We start from the raw sequence: 21,097 nt of genomic DNA, 5'->3' as shown, positions 1-21,097 counted from the left end.
TGATGTAGTGAGAGTACAGAAGTTAATCCCTAAGTTTACTGAAGAAGCTCCAGATGAGTTTTTTGATCACTTTGAGAAAGTGGCTTCAGGTATGGGATGGCCAGAGGATAAATGGTCAGTTTTGCTACAAAGTGTCTTGATTGGTAAAGGGAGAAGTGCTTATCTAGCTTTAACAGCTGATCAGTGTAAAGACTACAAGGTACTTAAACACAGTGTGACTACAAGTTTACCAGATGACCCCAGAGTACTACAATGAGAGATTCAGAATTTAAGAAAAGATGAGAACGGGAACCTTCTTAGATTTATGCTACAATGAGAGATCAGAAATTTAAGAAAGATGAGAAGGGAACCTTCTTAGATTATGCTTACAAAGTGAGAAGGTGTTTCAAACGTTGGGTAGAAGCTGCTAAAGTTAAACTTTTGATGAGGTTTAGAAGAGTTACTTGTTCTTGAACAGTATCTTAAGGGAATTCCTGAACATATAAGAGCTTATTTAAGAAAGAGAGAAGTGAAGAAACTTGACAAAGCCGCTACACTTAGTGAAGATTACAATATAATCAGTAGCAAACGTAATTACAATGTCAAGTACCAGAGTCAACAACGCCCAGGTTTTAAGTCTTATCCAAATAACAGGAACAAATTTAATGGGAAACTTTCAAGTGATATTACTAAGAGTACACAAGGAAATACAGCTCAGCAAATTAATGTGAAATCCTCATCCAGTTTTTCAAGACAGTTACAGAAACCTAATGTTGTCTGTTTCAAGTGTGGAAGAGTAGGACACTACAGTCAAGAGTGTTACCGGAATCAACAGCAGTCAAAACCAGTTAGTCAAGTTGTGAAAACAAACTACGAAGAGCAGTGTGGCAAAAGAATCAGACTCCAGAGAAGAATGAAACTAAACAAGCTGAATGTTTAGCAACCAGTGGAAATGTTAACCCTCAAGCAGTGAGTGGTTAAGCAGTGTGGAGGCTTTTAAGCCATATATCTATGAGGGTATGCTGTCAACTCAAGAAGGAAGTATGCAGGTACCAGTCAAGATATTACGTGATACAGGGAGTAACCATAGTGTGGTAGTACGTGGTTCTCACCCTCAGTTGGAGAAGAGTCTCACAGGAGATTCAAGTTGTTTTGAAGGGTATAGGAGGAGAGGAAGTAACTCCTATATGCCGCTTACACCTGTCATGTGAATTGGTGACAGGGAATGTTGATTTTGCTGTAAAGACTCACTAGCTGTGGAAGGTATACATGTTCTGTTGGGGAATGAAGTTGGTGGTGTGCCATTTATTCCTTGTCCTGTAGTGACAGACAAACCATTGAGGATTAGTCCTACAGAAGAGTTGGAGAAGAATAACCCCCACCTGTTTTCCTAGTTGTGTAACTAACCAAAGTATGAAGAGGACTACGACTGTAAGTGAAGAAACTGAGGATTTACACACCCAAGAAGGATCAAGTGAAGGATCTTTGTGCTTAGAAGAATTATTCCAGGGAAGTGAAGTTTCCCATAGTGCTGACCAAGAAGAGATTTCCCAAGAAGATGAAGAAGACGACGACGAAGAAGAAGAACCTGATGTTCCTGAAGAGACTCCGAGTAGTCAAAGTGTTGCTGAAGACAGTAGTGAAACTACAGTAGCTGAGTTAGCAGATATTGAGAATTCAACCCTTGAAGTTGGTCAAGTGACAAGAGAGAAGCTGATGGACTTGCAGAAGAAGGATGCATCGTTAACTGATTTGTTCTTCAGAGTTGTTGATCGAGAAGAGATGCAACAAACTCCTACCTGTTACTATCTGAAGGAAGGTTTGCTGATGAGGAAGTATAGACCTACAGATATACCAGGAGATGCTGTATGGGGCGAATATCATCAAATTTTGATTCCATATCCATTGAGAAAGCAAGTGATTGCAGTAGCTCATGAGTCTGGACATATGGGAATCAGGAAGACTGTGGAGAAGATCATGAAATATTTTTCTGGCCTGGACTTCACAGAGATGTTAGCAGGTTCTGTCGTGAGTGTCATACCTGCCAGATAGCTGGAAAACCGAATGAAAACCATCAAGAAAGACCCCCTACAACCTATAGAAGTTAGAGGAGAACCCTTTAGCAAAGTGATTATTATGGTTGGACCATTGCCGAAGACAAGAAAGGAAATGAGTATTTGTTGACATTAATGTGTCCTGTGACAAGGTATCCAGAAGCATTCCCTGTTAGAAACATATCTGCCAAGATAGTTGCTGAAAAACTTGTGGAGTTTTTCTCAAAGTTTGGTATACAGAAATAGTACAAAGTGACAGAGGAACAAACTTTACTTCAAAGTTATTCCAGATGTGATGAATTTGTTAGGAGTGAAACAACAGTTATCCACTGCCTATCATCCAGAAACTCAAGGTGCCTTGGAAAGGTTCCACCAGACATTGAAAAGCATGCTGACAAAGTATTGTTCTGAGTCAGGAAGAGAATGGGATGTGGTTTACCATTAATGTTGTTTGAAGTTAGGAGTGCTTACCAAGAAAGTATGGGATGTTCACCTAATGAGATGATTTTTGGAAGAGAAGTTAGAGGACGTTGAAGATTCTTGCAGAAAATTGGGAAGAAAATCAAGAGGAAAGCCAAGCAGAGTATGTGAAGAACTTAAGGAAGAGGTTGAAAGAGATTAGAAAATTCTCTTTAGAAAACTTGAAAATGAGTCAAGAGAAAATGAAAAGGAGATTTGATGCTAAGACTAAGCTAAGAAGTTTTAGTGTTGGTCAACAAGTGTTAGTGTTCTTACCTGTCAAGAGATTTCCCCTCACTAATAAATTTCAAGGTCCTTACAAGATAATTCAGAAGTTAAGTGATAGAACTTATGTGATTGAAACACCAGAAAGAAGAAGAAGACAAAGGAAGATACATGTGAACCTCTTGAAACCTTATTTCTCAGAAACTAAAACTGAAACTGTGTCAGTAACCCAGACAACTTTATCTACAGAAGACGATGATGGCTACGAATTGGGAGCTGCAAGCAAGATGAATAATTCTTCAATTTTGGAAAATTTGGAGGATAAACTGAAACATCTGAGTGTTGAACAAGGTGAAGACTTAAGTGACGTAATTAGAAGTTTTCCAGAAATTTTTTCAGATGTGCCTAGACGTACTGATCTGACCAAGCATGAAATCAAGATTCAAGAAGATGGAAAACCTTTCAAGCAAAGAGCCTATCGCTTATCACCGTATCATCGAGATGTTTTGAAGAAGGAAGTTGAGTATTTGCTGCAACATGGATTAGCAGAACCCAGTTCAAGTCACTTCAGTTCTCCATGTGTGTTAGTGAAGAAACCAGATGGTTCATTTAGGATGTGTACTGATTATAGGAAGCTGAATTCTATCAGTGTGGCTGATAATTATCCTTTGCCTCTTATAGATCAGTTACTTGATAATATTGGGCAAGCCAAGTTTGTTTCCAAGATAGACTTGTTGAAAGGATATTATCAAATTCCCTTAGATGAGAATGCGAAGCTGCTGTCAGCTTTTCTTTTATTACTCCTTTTGGACTATATCAGTTATACTGTTCTGCCGTTTGGTCTGATGAATGCACCCGCAACATTTCAACGAGTGATGGATCAACTGTTAGGATCAATAGAAGGAGTAGGTGTATACCTAGATGACATCGTGATTTACTCTACAACGTGGGAGAACATCTGAAGATTCTGAAGAAAGTTTTCAAGAAACTACAAGAAGCAGGATTAACAATCAACTTAGAGAAGAGTGAGTTTGGAAAGGCAACTGTACAGTATCTTGGGTTTGAAGTTGGGAAAGGCCTTCTTGCTCCAGTAAATGCTAATGTAGAAGGTATCCGTAAGGCTACCCCACCTACTACCAGGAAGCAGCTACAGAGATTTTTAGGCATGGCTGGTTTCTATCGTCGGTTTTTGCCCAAATTTCTCAGCCGTAGTAGCTCCCTTGACAGACTTGACTAGTCCAAAGCTAAGTTTATTTGGACTCCAGAGTGTCAAGAATCCTTTGAGAAGGTAAAAGCCATTTTAACTTCAAGACCAGTACTTCAAGCTCCAGACTTCGACAAGAAATTTGTGATACAAGTTGATGCGTCAGACTGTGGTGTTGGAGCTGTTCTACTTCAAGAAGATGAAAATAATATCTACCATCCTGTATGCTTCATGTCTACAAAATTGAAAAACATCAGAAAGTATATTCGACAATCGAGAAGGAAACTTTAGCCTTAATCACCGCATTGAAAAAATTTGAAGTGTATGTGAATAGACCTAGGAATGAAGAAATTGTAGTGTTTTCTGATCACAATCCACTGTCATTTATCCAGAAAATGAAAAATCACAATCAAAGACTGACCAGGTGGTCTTTGTGTCTGCAACAGTATAATAACTAAAGAGTGCAGCACATTAGTGGCAAAAACAATGTAGTTGCTGATTATTTATCTCGTTGCGAATCGTTGGATTCAACACCGTGATAAAAAAATCTTCTGGGGGGAGGTATATTATATATTGCTACTTTCAAAATGCATGTTTTCCCCTCTTTGAAATGTCTTGTAGATTGTGTAACATTTTTTCAGATTCCTAGATAGCTTAGAATAGGATGTTTTAAAATGTGTGTTCAGATTTCGCATTAACGTCATGTAAAAAAATATATATCTAACGTAAAGAGAGAGATCCTTGTCTTTTCAAAGCTGCAAATGTTTAACTTTTATGTCAGCACTTTGAAATTAGAGTCTGCGAGATCCGTTTGCGTCCCTGCTCTGTCAGCGCGTTTGATAATGAGCTCGACTCTTTTTACGTGGTCATAAAAAACATGTCAATCTTAATTATCGTTTACCCTCCGTTTCAATCGGGTACGTATCTGTTGAGCAGTCTTGTCTTGTACGTGTATATCTTTGTCAAGTCCCACGTGGATGTTGCACATTGTGGGTGTAAGATTGCGTCAGATTTCAGAACTTTCAGAGAAAGCTTTCGTGCCTAGAACGTTTTGAGACATCTGCTCTGTCATTTCCATAAAGGAAGAGATATTCATTCGATCTTAAGACCTCGAGGCAGTTAGATCTCCCCCTCTCTCTCTCACTCGACATCGAGATTAAATTAACGCAACGTAAATTTGGTCACTCATATTGTGAGAATTGTATATTTGATATTTCTTAGAATTTATTTAGTTTATTTAATTTCTTTTGTGGAATCTGAACAAACATTTCGTAACGGCGCCTTGTTTTTTGTGAAAGTGTAATTTACAAGAGAAGAAAAGAAGTTGGTATACCAAAAAAGGTAAAGTGTGTTATATTTTTATTAGTTGCAACTAATAATTGTAGGAACAGTGAATAACTAATAATGGTGGATAGTGGGGATGTGTTTAATTAATAATTGATAGAAACTGTTGTCTGTTTACGAAGGTTTGGTAAAAACTGTTGGTTAGTGTTTTGAATGAAAAAGATTTACACTTTTACACCATTGCTGATATTTTTTTGTGTTTGTGTCTGTTCCATTGTTTGTGCATTTATTCATTTCTTATTGAAGTGTGTCTTTTTGTTTTATATTTTCATTTGCATTCACCATTTAATTGACTTAGTTATTTCATTGCTTTATCATTGCACATTTAATTAAATTTAACACTTGTGAATTTATTTGCATTTACTTAGAATTCTTTTCAAGTTTTATTGTTGTTTAGCACTTGTGAATTAATTTCAAATTTTCAGTTATTGCCTAACACTTTTGAATTTTGATTGAATTACTTTTCTTGAATTTTATGATAAATTAATTTTGATTTAATTTTACTTAATTTGATTCAAGAATTAATTAAACTTTACTTTGTTTTCAAGTAACAGTAATTTTCCCTGATATTGTGAATTTCACTATAAATTTTGAATTTAATAATAAAAATTTTGTATTTAAAATTTTATAAGTGTTTTCTTTATCTTACACCAAGTATAAATATATATAATTATGACTATATTTATGATAGGTAGAGACATAGAGTGGTAATTGATTTGCTTTCCTTCAATTTAATTGAAGTGACTTAGAACCAGGAAAGTAACTTAGACTTCTGAAATTCAGGGAAATACTTTAGAGTTTTGAAAGTTGTTGATGGAGTGATGCCCTTTGATTAATTAATTTAATTACTTACAAGATTACCTCACACCTGTTTTGATGAACTTAGTCCTGATTTTCTGCCATACTGGTAAGTGTTAAGGGATCACTGTTGCCTTTAGTGTATTCAGTCGTTTAAACGTGTTATGAGGGTTCAGGTGTTTGGCTTTTGGTGAGGTACTAATTGATGCAAGGTAACCAGATACTTGGCACTTCGTAATGAAAAAAAAAAAAAAAAAAAAAAAAAACAATACATAAAAAAAGGACTTGAAAAAATTCCATAATGTACACTGATTCAATGATAATTTTCCATGAAAAGCCTGCTATATAGTACTTGCATGGGAGATATGTATATCATTGAGGTACATCACTGCCAAAATATACTCTACAGACATCATCCCAATTCTATCTTATATTATTCCAACAATTCTACATAGCACACGCTCTTCACCAACTTATACTACAATACATTCTTTCAGCAAGATCACATTACAAATTACAAAGCTAATCTTTCACCTTCATCAAACTTTTTACCTATTCTACCAATTTCCATATTTCTCACCTTTTCAATTCTTCCTATGCTATTTGTAATACACAATCTAAAATTTTCAAGTTGTTTTTCTTGCAACTGCACCCCACATCCACACTTTATTACTGTGCAGTACAGATATTTTGTAGTGCCTAACACAGGTGTCCATAAACACTATTTCTCCATATCCTAAAAAATGTTTCATGTCCATAACAACAATTGACAACTATCACCTACACTATACACTGTCAACATCATCCACTTTGCAATTAAATCAATTCTATCAAAAGGTGCTTTTCCTAAATGATACATCACAGCCATTGGATCCACCAAACACCCTTCCTTGGGAGGACAAATGTCAACATGATGTAGTACAAAGTAAATATAACAGTTTCTTCAACAACTAATACTTTCTATCCAAACAATAAGCAGATATAATAAATACTTTGAATTTCCAAATTCTTATGAAATAACATAGGAGAGCATTTCAAAACTAAGAGTTCATTCAATAACATATCCAGTCATCACACGAAACAAACTGGTGCGTTGGTCACATATTAGTTATCCTAAACTGAATGGCCTACATATATGCTTTTAATAGAATACCTTACTTACAAAAAAGGGGGTAAAACTAAAAACAATTGTATCCTCAATTAAAAAACATTATGGCGTCGGCATTTGCAACAGTCTTGTCATGTAGTAACCACTACTAAAAAGTTTGTGATCAGGACAAGACAAAATTACTACCAATATTATCATTTTCAAACTTATATGCATCAGAGGTTATATATCATCAGAGGTTAAAAATAAGACTACCTAATATAGAACATGCACCAAATTCTGTTAGGGAATATCATGCTCTTAATGAAGTTTCTGTGTAGGCTGCTGTACTACCTGTATACTAGTCTTTATTTCCTCGAACCTTCACCTCAGTGCTTTGCAGTATACTGACAATATATATAGTACAATAATTCACCATTCAATAACTTAATGTTCACATAAATGTTTTTGGGCTCAGCTGTAAAATTATAAATATCTATAAGGCACTGTACTTTATTAAAAAAGCATAGTAATTTACTGCTTGCCACGAATTTTCAGTAAAAAAAAATACATTATATGAATAATTAAAAGTCAGTCTATCCATACCAGGTGCAACGATTTCTTTCTTTTCAAGTGTCAGTTAGGGGTTATAATTATTATCTACAGAAATCAAACATTTACATATTGAAAAAACTTCAGGATCTTTTGAACAGACTTACAACAGTAAACCTTAAACTTTCCTGAGATTAGAATTGCTTAAAATATATTGTCATTGCTGTATTTACAATTGATAGCCTGAAAATAAATGCAATGACTAACTTTCAAATCGGGGGTTTAGGCACAAGCAGGGTTTATTTTTAATGCAAAATGCTATCCACTGTGGGAATTCAAGAGAAAAGGCCCAAACTCTTGCCAATGAATGTAGATACACATTGCTCCTTACAGGCTGTTCAATCAAACAAATATTACTTGTGATATGCAATAAAAATGCTCTTAAAAGAAAACAGTGATCACAATCAGGCAAACAAATCAAAGCAATTGGCGGTATTCTGAGAAAGTATTATGATATTGAATTCTGGTTAGGGCACTTAATATGCAGTACATACTTCTTTTTCGATGAAGTTCCCACTTTTCTCTTAATTTTGTGGACAATTTTCTTTTTCCAAGTCATTTATTTTCAGTATAAAAAATATAATATACAATACTTCACATCATGTGTGAGTGATGTACATCTATCAGGGTTAATTCTGCAGTTTCTCTATCATGTAGCCACAGAGCTCAAATATTACTTGTGATATGCAATAAAAATGCTCTTAAAAGAAACATGTGCTAACATCACAATCAGGAAATGCAATTGGCGGTATTCTGAGAAAGTATTATGATATTGAATTCTGGTTAGGGCACTTAATATGCAGTACATACTTCTTTTTCGATGAAGTTCCCACGTTTCTTCTTAATTTAGTTTTGGACAATTTTCTTTTTGCCAATGTCATTTATTTTCAGTATAAAAAATATAATATACAATACTTCACATCATGTGTGAGTGATGTACATCTATCAGGGTTAATTCTGCAGTTTCTCTATCATGTAGCCACAGAGCTCAACATCTTAGTATGTAAAACTCACCATGCATCATGAGCAATACAAATCCATCAAGTTACTACAAGATAGAAACCTAATATATCATATAAATGAAACTCTTACGATGAAGACCACAATGTTGAAACAATGTTAAAACATTGAACACTTAACACATGAAAATTCAACATAAAGAAACTGTACAGACAACTTAGAATGTTAGTACCTGTGGTAGAGGATGATGACCCTATTCTCCCTCGAGTGACAGACGGGACTCGCTTGACTGTTGCTCGGGGGGTCCCACCACCACCACTCTCCCCTGCTATATGCACACAGGTCACATAGTCAACATGCACACAGACCAGGAGAGGGAGCACAAGGGAATGGCAACATCACAATGGTTAGTAAACAACTTATTAGAAGAGCATTATGGTTTGTATCATGCTCTATCATTTAGTATAAAATATACAGTTCAACAGGTAAACAATATCAAGGTTAGTTCAAAAAGCATCAGCATACACTATAGGGCTCTGTAACTGTTTCAGCCCAAAAGCTTGGCAATTCAGACTTGTCTCCATGAATTTACAGTACTCTAAAAGTATCATGCAAACAGAACTTGCTCCATCATCTTAGGATTCAAATCACAAAAGAATTACACCTTCATTGATATGATCAACTCTGCAGACTTTGTGATAGATATTACTTTTTACACCTTTGAAAGCATATATACATGTATGTATATATATATATATATATATATATATATATATATATATATATATATATATATATATATATATAAATAAAGGTTTTTTGCCACGAAGGAAAAAAATGAAAAAGCGAGATAGCCAAGTACTTTCGGTCCTGTTCGGACCCTCAGTAAAGGGTCCGAACAGGACCGAAAGTACTTGGCTATCTCGCTTTTTCATTTTTTCCTTCGTGGCAAAAAACCTTTATTTATACATAGCATCACGTTTTATATACTTCGTGATCAAGTTATTCATATAATATAATATATTATAATATATATATATATATATATATGATATATATATATATATAATCTATATATATATATATATATATATATATATATAGTGAACTCATACTTAATAATTGCTGATTTCTGTCAATGAGAATTATGCCTGCACTGAGTGAAATTTATCCTAAACTATAAGAGAAATAAATAACAATAATACAACAAGGTCTATTAGCATGTGGACTTGTCTGAAACTGCTGTATTCCTATAATTATCCTGTCAACTGTACAATGACTTTGATATCACAGTTCACTTTCTTACTACAAGATGACAAGGACAAATAATAGTGGTCATTGTGCCTATACTTTCCTTCTTGCTGAAAGTAAATGTCAGCATGGAAGGGGAACATGTACTCTACTGTCTAAATATGTTGCAACAGGAGTTATAAAATACTGGGTATATGAGGTAAAAAATGCTATACTAAATTTTAAACATTTCTTGAAAGAAAAGTACTTGATAACTATGATAAATAATTGAATTCATTGGCAACTGAAACATTCTGACAGGACTAAATTTTACATACACATTGCTAACCTTGGCATTATACTGTTCCAATAGTAAAATTTGCCAGAGATTAATTTATTTTTTATTAATATTACTGATCTTTGGTAGGTTAATTAACCTACCAAAGATCAGTAATATTAATAAAAAATAAATTAATCTCTGGCAAATTTTACTATTGGAAGCATATAACCACCATGGGAAGGTATGGGCATGGGAAATAATGAACCGATTTAAATTAAAATTGAGAGTATGACATTAACACAGGTTAGCCAAACAACAGGGTAAAAGTCATAGGAATGTAGGAGCGCCATTATACGTAGGACAAGAATGAGTAGGTAAAACTAAATTGATACTTACAATAATAATTTACATTCATACTCAAGTCCCATCAATTCCCTTTTTCACTTCCTAATATATTTTCACTGGAAAAGTTATATACTACATACTATGATCCCACTAATGGTCCACACTAGCTATCTTCCCGATATATGTGCCATTATCCCATGGATGAGGAGACATCAGGCAGAATACATTACATTTGGTAGCAGACAGCAGCAGATTAAAGCTGAACTTGCCATGAAAACTTCAATGCATGACATTGAACCAGCAATTGAAGGTTACAATTAACTAAAATCTAAACTCCTAAGCATTTACAGAGCAATGTCATGCTAATTATACACTGCAATATAACACTATAATTTTAGCATTAGCTATTTCAAATACTATCCTCTATAGCAAAGAAATGACTGAAATTAAGCAAGCTACCATTCAAAGTCACAACCCTAATGGCAATCTATTATCGTAAGAGAAAAAATTTAGTTAATAGCCATTTTTCTCTGCTTCTCACAGCACAAGAATTCTTTCCCAATCACTCTTTTACCTCCGGCACTCTTTGGGGGCAATGATGCTCCAAGGACGGATCTTCTGACAGGAGGGGCACTGCTGGCTCGGGACTTACTGCCACCCGATTTGATCTGGAAAAAATAAGCCCAACAAGGAGTCAGATTATTAATGAAATGCAAAGGTTTTTCCCTCTCTCACACTCTCACTCTCTCTCTCTCTTGAACTATGGAAAGTTAGCAGATTTCGCAATGAAAATTTTTATTTTAAAAAGGATAAGAATTCAGATCAATGATAAGAAATATGCACAAAATAGTACAATACTTAAAACTAGTATAACTGGATCAGGAAAAATGGTTAAACCTTAAGAACCATAAACTCTTCAAATTCATACAGCCAGTGCGAGTGTATAACCACACAGATCTGTGATTGATAAGACAACTGCACACACCTACAGGAGTACTTTTAAAGATAACAAAAACATTTGCAGTGCCATCAACTGTCCTGAGGTAGGCTGCAAAAGTCAAGTTATTTTGCTACTGTCTTGGTAAGAAAGCTTCTATTATTATTAATTCACCTCTTATACAAATAAATAAGTTAAACAAAAACTCAAGTCTTGCCATATCAACAGATTAAAACCGTTAACCCTAAAATTAGCAGGGGGAACAAAATTCAAAAGGGACATAAAACATCTTGTGTCAGGAATCCAGGTAAAACACCAACAAGACCTTCCCAGTCTTGTTGCTGATGTTTGCTCTGCTTGACGATTGGAACATTAGGGGTGCTGATTACACATAATGCTGATTTCAGGAAAAAAATTTGTTAGCCTTAAGAAAAAGTCACTAGTGACCAACATGGATTTACAAATTTATTCAATGGAGGGGGATTTGGGTGTCTCTTGGGGGTGGGAGGAGAAGAATACTGTGTACATACAAAAGACAAACATGGACAGTATACATTAACAGTACCATACTTGCCTTATTTAATTTCATTTTCAAGGATTCCAGTAATATGTAATAATTTTATGGGACGAAAAGCCAATACCAACCGCAAAATGGACATGACACAATACCAGAAAAGGACAGGAGGTTAAACAAACTGGAGCTTGTTGACTTCTAGACTATATGGTTGAATAGTAATCACACCAAAATCTTCATTAAATGTAAATAATGGTGACTAAAAATGCTGAAGTTCAGAAGAGTAGCAAAGCTAATAATAAGTTTTATTCCATAAAATGTTGGTTATAATCAATTAATAAAGTATTAATGTTATTTCATATTTTCTGCAAAAGTTTGAACATACATATATGTAATTGCAAAGTATTTACAATGCACATGTAATTAGAGTAATTTGGTAAAATCAGTCACCTAAGATTATAAGTGATAAATCAACCAAAAAGGTCACATGTCACAATAGTATCTCATAATAATAATAACAACAAAAGCCTAATACTGTAAAATGGAACAAACTTGCATACTTTGTTGTTGCAACATTCAAAAACAAATCCAAGTCTACTGTGAACAAATTGGCATAATTCATACTTATATGTAAATACGTATATTCATAATCATCTAAAGGTATTGTTCTAAAAAGTTCTCAATGACAATAGTACACAGCACAGCACACTCATAAATTCTGCTGTCCCTTATTCAAGTTCATCGAGCTGCCAACCTATTCTTGTTGTTCAATACAGTATCCACTTCATTATAGCTTCCTTTTCTTTGGCCAATTACATAACTTCTAGAATTATCCATTTCCTCAGTTACACCTCCACACAAACAGACTTATACATTCTCTGCAACATGTAAACAATGTGCATTTAAAATGATGCTCTTGTTTTATTCAGTTAATTTCTGGAAGGTTATTTACTGCCAACTACTCAATGAAACCTTTTACTTTTCATCAATTTGCTATATTATATTATACTATACATAATCACTGTCCAAAAACCAACATTGTGGTGGCATCCTACATGCAGACATTTACTATTAAGTCCGGCCAAATCTTAAACTTTACTCCTAACATTCATTGTAAAATTTTGCAATCCAAATCCATCACTATCCACCATGATGATTACATATACTACAGTAATGCGTACAACACACAAATAAAAAGTTACAGTATTCCATAGACCCTCCGCAAATACATATATCCTTGAGTTCATCACAATGTCAGCAGCAAATGTAATGATCATGTACTGATCAGCTCAACAATAATAAAGAAAACTCATGCTAATAACAAGTAGAAAAAATTTACATATCAGCATATTACTGAGAACTTTTGAAATTTTAGAAAGTTTGAAGATCGGAATAACACAGGTAGAAAAAATTTACATATCTGTGCATTACTGATAGCTTTTGAAATTTTAGAAAGTTTGATGGGCGGGATAACGCATAAATATCATGATGTTACATGCTTGGAGATGACAACAGTGAATAAAAACCACTTAGGAATTAATGGAACTATGATTCAATGACTTGGACAAATATTCAAATCAATTATTTGTGTGTGTACCACACGACTCATTGACATTGTAATATTCATACAACTTGATCATGATCAAGTTGTATGAATATTACAATAAATGCTGATGTGCGTAAACATCTTTGCAGTATAAGGGTACATACTTCACTTTAACCCAAGATAAAAAGTACAAACGAATCAACGACACGTAATCTACCACTGGAGGGTCAATTTTATTATTTAACTCTCTTCCACTACTTAAGTCTTCTATTAAATGCACAATAAAAGTATTATTTCTGGGCTCAGCTCGTGTCGCTGCGCGAAATATCCTTTAATCTATTATTTCTAGGGTAAATGTACTAACACATACCAGAGAATAAATAAATAAAGAAAAAGGTCAGTATAACTGACTCGCTCACCCTCCCAGAGAGTGTAGGTATGAACACTATGGCGAGTGAGACCACTACCACGAGCCAAATGCCAATAGAATTCTCCCACTACAAAATCCCCCAAGAGGAGAGCCGACCCACAGAGTGGGCAGCACCTACTACTACTACTCCATCCCATGCTGCCGACTGCTGCGCCTCTGGTGGTCATCCTTTTCAGTTAGCGCACACGATACACACGTGCCATTTTCTTCTCTGTGTTTTGTGCCCTTTCCTTTGGATTTTATTACCATGGAGCGTGCAGCCATCGCAGCAGCTAAGTTAAGTACTCAGTGTTTATTGCTAATTGGTTTTTTCCGGCCCTGAGCACGTATTTGCCGTTTTTTAGGTATAAATACGATCTCTAGGTCGGAAGCATGGCAGCATGGTTCTGCCTCATGGTGGGTCCGTTCTGGGTCGCCCATACCCAGAACATCCCCTGGCTTTTGTACGCTCTATTTTTATTATCCGCTTTGTTTAGGGTACGGTCTACACGGTTTTGTCATGCATGCATGTCTTTTACCTTATGTAGGCTCTTCCATCCAGACCCTAGCCACGGCTCTTAGTATCGGCCTCGGCTAGCTTTGAGTGGTAGACTTGCCTTCGGGTTAGTCGTACACTCCTGGATTTTTTCTCCTACTATTTTGTTTTCTTTCTTTCATTTTATTATTCATTTGTACTATTTATGTGATATTGTTAGGTTAGTTAGGCGTCTGGCTCGCTTAGCCTAGGTCATGGCCCATTGGGCCTTTATGTTACCGCTTTTCAGCTCGGTTGCTTCCCGATAGCATCTCTCTGATCAGTTGGTTATGTTCTAGGCTTAGTTGTTGTTCTTATCGCCCCGTGGTCACTATGTGATCACGAGGCAGCCAGACGCCTGTCCAGTCACCTCTCCGCTCTTCCGTCCGTCGTGGATGGTAAGGAAGGTGGGGGGGACTGGCCTTTCCCCCCCTCCATTACTACTCCGTCGCTCCGTTACTAGCCCGAGTCTGTATGCCCCGTTGCTCTTTCCCACCTTACTAGGGCTCCTTTACCACCGGAGACCTGGCATCCAGCGGAAAGGTGCTAGTCTACCCCACGGGGTGGACCGGAACATACAGTCGGTCCCTTCTAACCTCTCCGTTTCACTGAGTTATACACTCCGCCACGCACTGGACTTAGTCCGGTACGTTCGAGCTTTTAGGTTTAAGATCTATTATGTTAAACTATTAAGTTTATCTTAAGTACCTTAAACCATTTCCCCTCCCTTCATGTTTCACCGGATACCTCCGGGGTTTATAGCCTATTCAGGCGATTAAGGGAGGGCTATGCCCAAATTTTTTCCGAGCTCCGGCATGCAACGGAGTTCTTCTGTCCTTTAGCCTGTAAGTGATATTCTTTAAGATACTCATGTGTCTTTCCACTTACAGACCACCAACTGTGAGCATCCGGGATGCGCCGCCACACTTCAGGACCCATGTGGACACGAAGTTTGCCGGTCCCATGCTCCATGCGCGACTCCGCACGGGGACATCCAGGTCTGGTACCATGAGACGTGTACCATATGTTACGATCTGGTGAGCCAGCTTTTAGACGGGGTAAGTATTCCATCTCCGGTAGCTGGTCCTCATCTGTTATAGTGCTTAAGTTTTACATCAATCACTCTAACTTAAGGTAAATTCAAGGGGCCTTATAGCCCCTATAATTTAAGTTATGCTTTAAGTTAGATTTAGTTTTAAGTTATTCTTAAATCTAATCAATACCCTCTCTTCCAGGCGCCGGCCGTGAGGGATACCGCACTGGCAACCCTGCGGGCCTGGGTCGGCGGTTTCGGGAAGAACGCCGCCAAGGGTATGCCCTACATCCTGGAGAAAAGGTTGGCGGTACTAATCTCCCCGGAGGCAAGGCGACAGGATACGTCGACCCAGTAGAGGCGGCCCCGACTATCGCCTTCATCCAGCAACAGCTGGCTGCCTCATTGACTGACCAAGGCCAGGACATCTCCTCGGAAGTCGCGACGTTGGATATTAATGTAGAACCTATGGTAGGTGTAGACGACCTGTTGGTCGAGGTAGGTAAGGTGGACACCCAAGGGATACCCTTGGGTGCAACTGTTTCTTCTACTCCTGCAACCTCTCCATCCTTCCAAGGCTTTACGGGTAACGAATTATATACTCCTCCTGACGCTTCAGTTAGACCCAAGGTCAAGGGTCAAGCAGTGAAATCCTTGACAAAGACGTCGTCGTCGTCTAAGAAGACGGCTTCGGCGTCATCCTCCTCTCGTAAGTCTCCGGCTAGGAATCCCGGAGCAGAGAGATCTAAAGCTTCTGGGTCCGGCTCTAAGTCCTCGAGGAGTAAATCCTCCAGAGAGAGATCTCACACTCCGGCAGAGTCGTCAGTTCCGCTACCCTTGGTTCCAATTCAGAGCCACCCCTCCACCTCCGCAGCAGCTCCGGCTTTGGACTCCAATGCTGGTCTGTTACAACAGGTGGGCGACCTGGTTGGGTCTCTGAAAAGTAGCATGGAACAAATGATCTCTCGGTTGTCGGATAGGATTACCTCTCAAGACAGCATTATAGCCGGACTGAGCCAAGCTCCTCTAGCCTCTCCTCCACCTTTCAATACAGGTGGAGCCCAGCTTCCCCCGTATGACTCTCTACCTCCGTTCTCAATGAACAACCCTTGGAGAGTAGCGTCATACGCCCCCTTCCAAGACGGACTCATTTCTATCCCGGAATGTGGAACTCGGAGGATCGAGGACTTCGAGTTCTACCCGGAAGACCTTCAGCCTCCGTTCATCGGCTACGCAAGGCTCACCGCCTCAGCCATGACTCGGGATGATAAAGTACCAAAGGAGACAGTCCTCTATTCACGTGACCAGGCTCAGAGAGAATGGCTCAGGTGTCTAGAGGACATGGATTGTTCCAATACGAAAATCCAACCTTTCAAGAGTCCGTTTACGATCTTTACGATGGATGAGAGTACCCCGCTCCCTTTCCTGACAAAGATCGCGACGTCTACCATTCCAGCGGCCCAGAAGGGGGACCCCATGCCTCAACTGAAGGAAGCAGATCCTACATCTCCGTTACTTCCTTCAGCCGGAGAATTGTGGGAAGACTTACCTAACACCTTCTCAGCTGGCAAACTCAAACCGGACTGTGCTATGGAGCAGTTTGGTGAAAAGCTACCTAGGCTTCCAGATAGCCTTATTCAGGCTGAATTTGACGCCAAATCGCGGTTAGCCAGATCTATTAATTCCATGGCTATGACCGAGGTGGCCACCATAGCCTATGGTTCAGAACCGCTTTTCAAGCTTATGACCAAATCCCTGACTCAAACGGTACAGTCAGATATGTTTGAGTTTGCCACTGCTAGGACGAATTGTAGGAAGCATGTCCTACAAGAAGCAACTATTCGGCACGAGCCGAATAGGTTACTTGCGTCGAGCATCTGGGGAGCAGACCTCTTCCCAGAAGCGATGGTGAAGGAGGTTCAGTCAGAGGCTACGAGGTTGAACCAGAGCCTTAAGGACCGTTGGGGTCTTACGGCCAAGAGGCGACAAGATCTAGCAGCTAGAGGTAAGGGTCAAAGGAAACCCAGACGTTTCCAGCCCTACCAGAAAAAGCAGCCACGCTTTTCTCAGCAAGTTCCGGCGGTTCCCTTAGTGCAAACAGCCCAACCTTCCACTTCAAAGGCTCAATCACAGCCGATTTACGTTATCTCCCCTCAGCCTCAGCCCTCCACCTCTTACGCCCTCTCTCCAGCTTACAATCAAGCCTTCGAGAGTCAAGCTTCACAGAAGTATGACCGCTCGGGTAAGGGAGGCAGAGGTAAGCGATCCTTTCGTGGGAGAGGATCGGGAGGTCCCTTTAATAGGGGAAAACATTTCAGAGGAGGCCGAGGAGGCTACCAGAACCAATGAGGAATTTCAGGTAGGAGGGAGGCTGTTTCACTTTCGCCACCGGTGGAACTTCAGCAAGTGGGCTCAGAGCATTGTGTCAAAAGGCCTGGGTTGGAGCTGGTTAACGAACCCACCCCCATCCAGACCTTCCGCCAACTTCCTTCCAAGGAACTGACGGAGTATGCGGAGGATCTCCTTCAGAAAGGAGCTATAGCGAGAGTCAAAAGGTTAAATTTCAAGGACGCTTGTTCAGCGTGCCAAAGAAAGGCTCACAAAAAAGAAGGGTAATCTTAGACTTGTCCCGCTTAAACTTAGCCATTCGCTGCGACAAGTTCAAGATGCTCACGATCTCGCAGGTGCGGACCTTACTTCCCCGTGGGGCCGTCACCACCTCTATCGATCTTACAGACGCTTACTATCATATCCCTATTGCAAGACACTTCCGTCCGTATCTGGGCTTCAAGATAGGAGACCAGACATTCTCCTTCAAGGTAGTTCCTTTCGGGCTCAACGTAGCACCCAGGGTGTTTACGAAGCTGGCGGAAGTAGTAGTTCAACAACTCAGATCGCAAGGGGTTATGGTAGTAGCGTATCTCGACGATTGGTTGATCTGGGCTTCAACAGTCGAGGAATGCAACAAAGCAACACTGAAAGTGATTCAGTTCCTGGAATATCTAGTCTTCAGATAAACAGGACCAAGTCAAGACTCACTCCAGAGTCAAACTTTCAGTGGCTAGGCATTCAATGGAATCTATCCTCCCATACTCTGTCGATTCCATCATCCAAGAGGAAGGAAATAGCGAAGTCAGTCAAGCAATTTCTGAGTCACAAACTGGCGTCAAGAAGATCTCAGGAAAGGATCCTGGGTTCTCTCCAGTTTGCATCAGTGACGAACATCCTAATGAAAGCCAAACTGAAAGACCTAACCAGAATCTGGCGCTCACGAGCAAATGTCAGGTCCAGGGACAAATTGTCCTCAGTCCCTCTGATTCTAAAGAATCGACTCCGGCCGTGGGCGAAAGTCAAGAACTTGTCGGTGTCAGTGCCCCTTCAGTTTCCTCCACCAGGGATCACCATCCACACAGACGCTTCATTAAGCGGTTGGGGAGGATATTCCCAGTTCAAGAAGGTTCAAGGAACGTGGTCACCTCAGTTCCGTCAGTTCCATATAAACGTACTGGAGGCAATGGCAGTGTTCTTGACTCTAAAAAGGTTACGTCCGCCAAAGTACTCCCACATAAAGCTAGTCCTGGACAGCGCAGTGGTAGTACATTGTGTAAACAGAGGAGGCTCCAAGTCACGTCATCTAAATCATGTCATGGTAGCCATCTTCTCCCTGGCGGACAAGTTCAGTTGGCATCTCTCCTCCACTCATATAGCTGGAGTGAGAAACGTCATAGCAGATGCTCTATCCCGATCAGTACCTCTAGAGTCGGAATGGTCACTGGACAACAGTTCGTTCCAATGGATTCTTCAGAGAGTTCCAGGTCTACAGGTGGATCTCTTCGCATCTCAAGCGAACCACAAACTCCCGTGTTATGTGGCCCCCAACCTGGACCCTCTGGCCTATGCCACGGACGCCCTGGCTCTAGACTGGAACAACTGGGAGAAGATTTATGTCTTTCCTCCAGTGAATCTTCTCATGAAAGTGTTAAACAAACTCAGGACATTCAAGGGTCAAGTGGCTCTAGTAGCCCCAGACTGGCCGCAAGAGCAATTGGTACCCTCTCATTCTGGAACTGGGTCTTCGCCCTCTTCGGATCCCCAATCCCAAGCTCTCCCAGTCAGTACAAACGAAGACTGTGTTCGCTTCCTCAGGGATTCTCAAAACCCTAACTTTATGGATTTCATGAAGTTTGCAGCGAAAAGGGATGCGAATATTGACCCTCAGAATATTCTCTTCTTGGAATCCGATAAAAGAGATTCAACTTTGAGACAGTATGATGCTGCTGTCAAAAAGTTAGCAACCTTCCTAAAAGAAAGAATCAGATATTAGGATCATGACAATCAATTCAGCTATATCCTTTTTCAGATCCTTATTTGAAAAAGGCTTAGCAGCTAGCACAATTACGACAAACAAGTCAGCCTTGAAAAAGATTTTTCAATTTGGGTTCAACATAGACTTGACAGATTCCTACTTCTCGTCTATTCCCAAGGCGTGTGCTAGACTTAGACCTTCTGTAAGGCCTACGTCAGTATCATGGTTCTTAAACGATGTTCTAAAGCTGGCTTCAGAAACCAATAATGACACATGCTCGTTTATAATGCTCTTAAGAAAAACCCAAAAATATTTTTATTAAGCTTGGCCTCAGGAGCTAGAATTTCAGAACTGTCGGCTTTATCCAGAGATCCGGATCATATTCAGTTCCTTCCCACAGGGGAAGTGCTACTTTCTCCGGAACGTAGCTTTATAGCTAAGAATGAAGATCCTTTGATGAGGTGGGAACCATGGAAGGTACTACCCCTTCCACAAGATGTATCTCTTTGCCCAGTTTCAGCCTTACGAGCCTTTCTATCTAGGACCTCCTCATCCTCATCGGGTCCTCTCTTTAAGAGAGAAAAAGGTGGCACTTTATCTATTAAAGGCATCAGGCAACAAATCCTGTACTTCATTAAACAAGCCAATCCTGACTCTTTCCCAAAAGCACATGATGTCAGGGCAGTAGCCACCTCAATTAACTATTTCCAACATATGAACTTCGATGAGTTGAAAAAGTATACTGGATGGAAATCGCCGACAGTGTTCAAACGTCATTACTTAAAGTCCTTGGAAGCTCTGAAATTTTCAGCAGTTGCAGCGGGGAACATAGTTTCCCCTGACTCTGACTAATCCTTAGTAGAAGATCCAGTCCTCCTTTCTACCTGCCTCAACACAGTTCGTCTATTCCTGCCTTGTTCATTTACGGTCACCTTGTGTCTTAGCTGCTTTTATGATGATATAGTGGGTGTCCCTTATTTTTTTGCTAGGGACACTCACATTTGATGATGGTTATTGATCTCGTGGATGTCATCTCCTTATTTTTATGCTAGGAGATACATCTTATTATAATGGTTACGGGTTTTGTATATTAAGTCATATACATTCCTTTATATTTTATTATTGTTGAGTTTGTTTTATTCAACTTTTATTTTAATTGCTTTAGAATGTTTTGATACATAGCTTTACACAGATACCATTTTTGTACATATATGATATATTTCTCCTGTATATATGTATA

General features: G+C 39.0%; 1 protein-coding gene across 20 annotated transcripts in view; it reads right to left on the bottom strand.

The window, feature by feature from the left end:
* Positions 1 to 21,097, bottom strand: part of LOC135221061 (CLIP-associating protein 2-like) — a 426,064-nt gene that overhangs the window by 66,367 nt on the left and 338,600 nt on the right. For 12 of the 20 annotated variants that reach the window (XM_064258816.1, XM_064258818.1, XM_064258820.1 and 9 more), the window contains 2 exons: positions 11,152 to 11,245; positions 8,955 to 9,050 (listed from right to left, as the gene is read on the bottom strand). In XM_064258816.1, the coding sequence (XP_064114886.1) occupies positions 8,955 to 9,050; positions 11,152 to 11,245 (190 nt within the window). The remainder of the gene's footprint in view (positions 1 to 8,954; positions 9,051 to 11,151; positions 11,246 to 21,097) is intronic. The other 8 variants (XM_064258821.1, XM_064258808.1, XM_064258811.1 and 5 more) reach the window with 2 other exon arrangements.

This window comes from Macrobrachium nipponense, chromosome 2 (assembly GCF_015104395.2).
Source record: "Macrobrachium nipponense isolate FS-2020 chromosome 2, ASM1510439v2, whole genome shotgun sequence".
NCBI lineage: Eukaryota > Metazoa > Arthropoda > Malacostraca > Decapoda > Palaemonidae > Macrobrachium > Macrobrachium nipponense.
The sequence above is the reverse complement of the archived record's forward strand: the minus strand, read 5'-3'. Positions and strand labels throughout refer to the sequence as shown.